The sequence below is a fragment of the Trichomycterus rosablanca genome, chromosome 19, assembly GCF_030014385.1.
Source record: "Trichomycterus rosablanca isolate fTriRos1 chromosome 19, fTriRos1.hap1, whole genome shotgun sequence".
In the NCBI taxonomy this organism is placed as follows: Eukaryota; Metazoa; Chordata; class Actinopteri; order Siluriformes; family Trichomycteridae; genus Trichomycterus; species Trichomycterus rosablanca.
The window spans coordinates 25,491,360-25,499,043 of NC_086006.1; the positions used below are offsets into that span (position 1 = coordinate 25,491,360).

Sequence of the window (7,684 nt, forward strand, 5' to 3'; positions counted from 1 at the left end):
GTTTTTGATGCTTGATTTTATGCATTTTGATAAAATGTTCCACCTTTTTATGAAACGGGGTCTGTAGTTTGAAACAATCAGAAGCTGAGGCGTTTTTAGATGTAATGGCGCCACCAAGTGTTCAAACTAGGATCTTCACGTCTTTACTTCAATATAAATTGTTTTTGTGTTTGTTTTTTAATGTACTGTATATAAAATGTATATAATTCATCGAGCACACATTTAGTAACTTATAGTTTGTACAGCACTGGTCTAAATGCTTCTTCCTGTAGGGAGCTGTGACCTGAACTGTGTAAGGAAGCAGATGGAGCAAAAGATGAGATCTTCCATCAAAGCTCTGAAGAAATCCATCAACCAGGAGAGGTTCCTCATCCGTGTAGCTGGACTGGAGTACGAGGTCGCTCAGAAGGTGTCACAATCCACAGAGAGACAGGAGAACTGTGGACCCGGGCGAGAGAAGGACAGCGGGCGATGTGGTAAGAGCGCTTACTCTGGTGTCACGTGTTTTGTGCTTCAGGGGTCGAGCTTGCTCATTTAGACTACCAGACCTGCCTCAGTACAGTCTGGTCATAATTGATGTGGGTATTTTTTTTAATAATTAATAAAGAATGTATTATTTTGATTGATATTACTGGTAATCATGATTATCCTGTGTCTCATACTGAGCTTGATGAGCTGGTAAGGTGATTCAGGTAGCTTTACTTGCCTTGAGATGGATTGGCGCCCTCTCCAGGGTATTCCTGCCTTGTGACCAGTGTATCCCTGTTGGAACCAGACTTGCTGCGACCCTGATCAGGATAAATGGGCTGATAAACACGAAATGCAATGAAATTAAATGAAAATATTGATAATGCTTCTGGATGGTGAAGGTTGTGGGCCAACAGCGCCCTCTGGTGACTGATCTCACTGTCTCCCTCTGCTCTTGTAGTCAGATGTTTGCCTGGTTCGTATTATCATGGTGAAATGGAGCGCTGTGTTCATTGTCCTCCCGGGACTTTTCAGGAGCGTGAGGGTCAGCTAGCATGTGACCTTTGCCCTGGAGGGGATCGCCACGGCCCACCAGGAGCCCGCAACATCACTTCGTGCTCTGGTAAGTGCAGGCAATCCATTAGCAGTCAGAAGACAGTCAAATGTAAAATGTTTAGAGCTGTCCTAATTATTATTGACAATTTGTTCAAGTTGGACAAAATTTCTACTGTAGAAATGCCAAACCAATAAAGAGTTTAGGTCACTATCAAGTGGTCAATTAAGAAACAAAAAGATTGACTGATTTTTATTAAGTGCCTGTGCAAAATAAATATCAATTAATTAATGATTCCTTTCAACTGCTTCTGTTAGATGTCACCAAAGCAGATCATTTATGTGCATATTTGATTAGGACAGTTTTTACACCAGGTGCCCTTCCTTATGCAACCCCTTTATTTATCCAGGCTTGTGAGTGGCCCTAAGTGTCCACTGATATGATGTTCGTCCCCTTAATGGCTAGGTTCACGTACATGTCATGCACCTTCTGTGTTTGAGAGCCCAGCCCAGGATTTGAAACCTGTAACTCAGGCACTGCTTTTACCGGCAGCCTGGATCTTACTGTTACGCCACAACGGATTACAACATAATTCCTGAGCTAAACTGCATAGCTTAACATGTTTGTGTGATTATATTGTTAATTATACTTGCTCTGCTTCTCATAATTAATCCTGCTTACTTTAATACTTACTAGACTGAACAACAGACCCACGTACAAAATCATTAGCACTGTCAGCATGGAACCATGCGTTATTAAAAGCCAGACAGTACCTGCTCTAGTGTGTTGTGTTTGAGATAAAACTTGTATTTCATGTTTCTAGGTCAGTGTCTAGCAGGATATTACTCAAGCGATGGGTTTAAGCCATGCCAGCCCTGCCCCCGGGGCACCTACCAGTCTGACCCTGGGAGAACGCTCTGCTTTTCCTGTGGAGGTGGCCTCGACACTAAGAGAGACGGATCGAGCTCGTTCCATGACTGTGAAGTCAAAGGTCAGACCTTTCTTGGTTTACACTTACCACTAGAATTAAGTAACAAAGTCTATGTCCAAACCTCAGCCCCACTGAACAGCTTTGAAATGAACTGGAACGTCAGTTGAGGCTTTCTTGTCCAAACATCAGTGCCCAGCCATAGCAGTGTTCTTTTGGCTGAATGGGCACAAATTCCCACAGTTTTGTGACTATTTTTCTCACTTTTCCCCCCCAATTTTATCCCCCAGTCTAGTCGTGTCCAATTTACCCTGAATGTATCCTCCATACTGATTCGACCCTGCCTCCAAACTGACATGCGCCCCCTCCGGCAGTCAGTACGGACTGCGTTTTTCACCTGCACGAGTCGAGTTCATACACTTGACGGGCACTGTGTACGGAGGGCCACACCCCCATCAGCGTTATTCCTCAGCCCTGTGCAGGCGCCATCAGTCAGCCAGCAGGGGCCGCAGTCGCACCAGTCATGAGGACCTATGATCCGACTTTCTTTACCCTCTAACCCTGAACAACAGCCGATCGTTGTTCATGCGGCCGCCCAGCCCAGTCGGAGAGGCAGAGCTGAGCTTCGATACGACGTATTCGAAACCCCAACTCTGGGGAGCTAGCGTACTTTACCGCTGCGCCACCTGAGCGACCTGAGCTCATGAATTTAATAGTATTTATATTTAAAGTAAATCAAGCTAATGGTCAGGTGTCCAAATACTTTAGGCCATAGATTGTACTATGTCAGACTGTAAACTATTAACATGTCACAATATATGGATGTTAGTAACCTTATCACAATATGTAATTGTTAACAAACCACATGAACCAGTATGTAACCATATTTATGATAAACTTCGTCATGCTATGTAACCACATCAACCCTTGTAACAGGTTTTGATAGTTTGTAGAGATGTTAGGAAATCTTTGTTACGATGACTGGTAGCATCATCTGTGTTTATGCTTCCTTGTTAATGTGTTTTTCACATGTGTGCTCGTCCCTGCAGTGTCCTGTCCTCCGGGACATTACTACAACACCTCGGTGCATCGGTGTATTCGCTGTCCTGTGGGAACCTACCAGACCGACTTCAAACAGAACTACTGCATCACCTGCCCTGGAAACACAACTACAGACTTCGATGGTGCAACCAGTGTATCTCAGTGCAAGAGTAAGCAGATCCGTCACGACTCCAACGTTAGCCGAATACACTCCTTGTTGTAACTAGTCCCATTAGCCCTCACAGTCACGTTTAAGGATATCCTACATGGACTAAAGTATTGGGACACCACTTCTAAGTTTTGACTTCATACGGTTCAGCCACAATAGTTTCTAATGTGTAATGAATTAATTATATAGTGGAAATGATATGCTGAAAGTAACAAAGTAAGCTCTTTAAAGACACGTCTATAAAGATCTCTGCCTCACTGAACAGCTTTGGGATGAACTGGAACATTAATTGAGGTTTTGTTGACCAACATCAGCGCCCAGCTATACAAATGCTCTTTTGATTGCATTGACACAACTTTTTCATAAAAATACTATCAAGTCATGTGAGAAGCCTTCTCAGAAGAGTGGCTGCCGTTCTACCTAAAAAGATCACATAAAGGTCACTATTGTTTTTGAACAGAGTTGTTCAATAACTTTTGGCCATATAGTTTAGGTGTTTCATTATCATTTGCCATAAAACTACATTATGCAGTTGCTGAAGTCGCCCAACCAAGCAAACCGTGTTAATATAAGGTCTGCTGGCTATTGTCTCTTGTACTAGATACGTAGTTGAACCATTCCATTCCTTTTAGGTTTTTATTAATAATTTAGACAAACATACGTGCTTTCTATTGTATTATGTCCTTTTATTGGCTTTTTGGCTTGCCTCACGAACATGAATCATTAAATATACATTTTTATTTCGTCTGCAGAGAGGGAATGTGGCGGTGAAATCGGAGAGTACATCGGGTACATCGAGTCTCCAAACTACCCCGGAGATTACCCTGCCAACGTGGACTGTATATGGACCATCAACCCTCCCAGCAAGCGCAAAATCCTAATCGTTGTACCAGAGATCTTTCTCCCATCTGAGGATGATTGTGGAGATGTGCTAGTCATGAGAAAGAACTGTGAGTCATGAAGGATGAACCAAATTACCGTGGGAATGTACCCGAAATTAACCATATAAAACCATAATAATAGCTTGCTTACCAGCCAAACAGACAGATCAAATGAATAACATGAATTATTATGTCCTCAGTGTCTGTGCTGTATCTCAGTGTGTATAAACACTAGCGCACTATATTAATAGGAATATAAATGCTATGTATGTTTTGGATTCTCTCAGGGTCAGTGACCTCCATAACCACGTACGAGACGTGTCAGACGTACGAGCGTCCCATCGCCTTTACAGCTCGGTCTCGCCGCCTCTGGATCAATTTTAAATCCAACGATGCCAACAGTGCTCGTGGATTTCACATTCCTTACGTCACGTACGATGGTATGTACTTATCTCACTTTTCAGTGCTGCCTCATGAGATAGTGAAATCTTTCTGTTTACTAAAAAGTCTAGAGTATTAAAAATAAGTCTTGGGGTTTTTAACTACTGTAATGCAAAAATCCTGATGATGATGATGTATCATGATTAAAAAAGGATAAACCGACAAGTATAATATTGAATCTGACACCTGATTTGTTTCAGAGGATTATGAGCAGCTAGTGGAAGACATTGTGAGGGATGGAAGACTTTACGCCTCAGAAAATCATCAAGAAATCCTAAAGGTTAGATCTGCTTTATTTACAAAAAAACTATCAGCAATATTTTTTATTCATCGACTGTTTTTGTTCTCATTTCGACATTACGCTGGTGTTTTCATCCATCCGTGTGACGTTGTGTAGGCTGTATGATAAAATTCATTTATACCTGGACATGCACAGTACAAGTCAGGTGAAATTCTGGTGGTGCAACACCAGGTTAGTTAAAATGATTTAGCAGTTAAGACTACCTGATTGAAGACACTTCGCCAACATGAACTTTCCCAGGCATAACATTTCCACCGTAATCCTTGTGATTTGTTGCTATTTTATCTCAAAAGCACATCAGTTATATTTCTATTCAACAGTCCTTTGATGGTGGTTATGATCAGTTGGCTGGAAGAGACCTGTGTAAACATCCACACACTGACCATATTTACTACAGTGGGATAAAAACTTCTTTCACTGGACTGTACATGACTGGAAAAATCATTGGTTTCATGGAAAGTGTTTTTTATATGGGTGTGTACAGTTAAGCTCAGTCTTGGTTGCATCCAGTCATAACTTTGGTTAAAGCAACTGGCTGTAAAATGTTTATATCTCACTCTGACGCATAGTGGGGTGGCACGGTGGCGCAGCTGGCACTGCGTGAGGATCTTGACGTGTTCTCCCCACTGCCTCAGTGTGTTTGCTCTTTAGTTAATTGGTGCCCTGTCCGGGGTGTATTCCTGCATGGTATCCATTGTTCGGAGTTACATCAAGTCCGAGTGTGTGTCGATTTCACTGTGTACCTCAGACTGTCTCCGTCAAGCTGTTTGTCTCTCACCAGGACAGGAAATTAATCAAGACGCTCTTCGACGTGCTGGCACATCCGAACAACTACTACAAGTACACGGCTCGAGATTCCAACGAGATGCTCCCGCGATCCTTCATCCGACTCATCAGCAGCAAAGTGTCGGCCTTCCTCCGACCGTACAAGTAGCGCTGGAGCTCACTTCACACACACGATCCAGCCGACTCATTTCAGTCTCCAGGACTCCGCACACGCTTTGTACACAAATCAGACCAGGGTAACCATGATAGAAGCAACTTTAACTCCTTCACTATGCAGATTTGTTTATTTTATCAGTCATCTCTGATTAGGACAGGGTGTGAGGGTAAACGGTCGGATCATTCATTTGACTCGAGGGTTTTTTATGTTTGTCGCCACTCTTTGGGTGTTTGTGTGTTTGTTGGTGATTTGAATGTGTGTTTGTATATTTTAATATCCCAGTGAGCACTCGCTGTCTTAATTATCCAGCCCTCCCACATAATACATATTTCTGGAGGTTTTATGTATATCTAGTCATTTCCAGTTCCCCGATTGCTCCACCACCGTCCAGACCAAGGAGCTGCAAACTATCATGCACCTCAGTGGTTGCATTTGCACCAGCAGTAACAGACCCAGTCGACCCTCCCTCTATCAGGCATGGCTGATTGTGCCTGCTGAAATGCGCACAGGTTGATAGCATGGCTGAGATCCGAGTTAGTGATGTTGTTTTATAAGACTACATAACTTTCTTGAATGTTAAATTTAGCCACACAATTGGAATGTCAATTGGGGACATCAATTAAATGCAAATACAATATTTAAAATCATTACAATTGGTTAGATAGAGTACATTGTGTTCTTGTGAAAGGCCGATGGTGTAACTACAGGCAGTGGATGCTGAGAGGCACTAGCATCTAAGATCTGTGTAGGGTTTAATATACCAGCCTCCAACACACTTCAAAGGAACCCTAACTAAGTAATGCAAGTAACTTACATTGCCATATTTATTATTTACTTGCTGATTACCTGCTGATCAGAATCAAGGTGGGTCCAGAGCCCACCTGGCAACATTGGGCGCAAGGCTGGAATTCTGTCCGGCCCATCTCACACTCACATGGCATTCTTCAGAGCGCTGAGAGGACAGGCCCTATTATCCAACAATCATGTTAACTGATGTGGGGAGAACATACTAAAACTCACCTGAACCTGAAGCTAAACGAGCGCCACACTTTCTGCTTCACCATAGTAACGATTTTATTTATTAACATAAATTGTAGTGAGCACGGGTCCATCATAGAACAAACAAAATCTTAGCAATGCAGTCTTATCCTGTAGTTACCTTTGAACCCACGCCCAAACATGGCGTGAATGGCAGCACAAGAATTTATAAAGTAAATGACAAGTAGAGAAACCTTTAAGGCTTGATTGGTTAAATTTTTTCTTGTTTACAAAACGTAGATCATACATTTTATATAACCTGTTCCGTCCTTAAATCGCTGACTGCACCTTTAATGGTTTATGTGCTCACTGGGATATCCATTAAGGGACTCGATGGATTTTTGAGAAATTCAGATGAGTGGAGAAATGAAGTGTGTGTGTTAAAGGTGTGCTATAAATTTGTGACTTTTATATTTACACAACGGTTCTTAAAAGCCCCTCACTATGCAGTTAAAAGCACCAGAATTCATGTATGTCATCCATCTTACTTCATATAATACATTTTACATTGTTAGTATTACCGTGTTGCAGCTCTTAGAGCACCTTTAATCTTGCTGCCATGCTGTTAAAACAGTACATCTCCATCTGCTCCGACTGTATTATTAATTACAGAGTGTTTATTCTTTTATGACCTTTTATTTGAGGTAATTTAACGAGACATAGAATATGTTGTTGTGCATTATGTTCCAGACTGAAAGGAAAGAGTTTTGGTGAGTTTGTGAGTATGTTTAACGAGCAGTTCTGTGGAGGAACGAGACTGAGGCGTGTATTTTTTGCAGGACATGCAATTGCTGCTTCTTCAAACATGTCACTTTAAACCTGCTAAGCAACATTCAGGCCTTTTCCTCCTCGTACGCCCTTAAAGGGGAGTTCCAGCCAGAAACGTATCACAGACCTGTATATATTTGTTTATTGTTTGTT

General features: G+C 42.1%; 1 protein-coding gene across 3 annotated transcripts in view; it reads left to right on the forward strand.

Moving 5' to 3' along the window:
• The window catches only part of scube3 (signal peptide, CUB domain, EGF-like 3), an 85,435-nt gene extending 78,083 nt beyond the window's left edge, over positions 1–7,352 (forward strand). For all 3 annotated transcript variants that reach the window (XM_063015283.1, XM_063015280.1, XM_063015282.1), the window contains 8 exons: positions 273–476; positions 929–1,090; positions 1,845–2,012; positions 2,999–3,160; positions 3,912–4,109; positions 4,328–4,480; positions 4,682–4,761; positions 5,564–7,352. In XM_063015283.1, the coding sequence (XP_062871353.1) occupies positions 273–476; positions 929–1,090; positions 1,845–2,012; positions 2,999–3,160; positions 3,912–4,109; positions 4,328–4,480; positions 4,682–4,761; positions 5,564–5,716 (1,280 nt within the window). In that variant the 3' untranslated portion in view covers positions 5,717–7,352. The remainder of the gene's footprint in view (positions 1–272; positions 477–928; positions 1,091–1,844; positions 2,013–2,998; positions 3,161–3,911; positions 4,110–4,327; positions 4,481–4,681; positions 4,762–5,563) is intronic.
• The last annotated feature ends 332 nt before the right edge of the window (positions 7,353–7,684 follow it).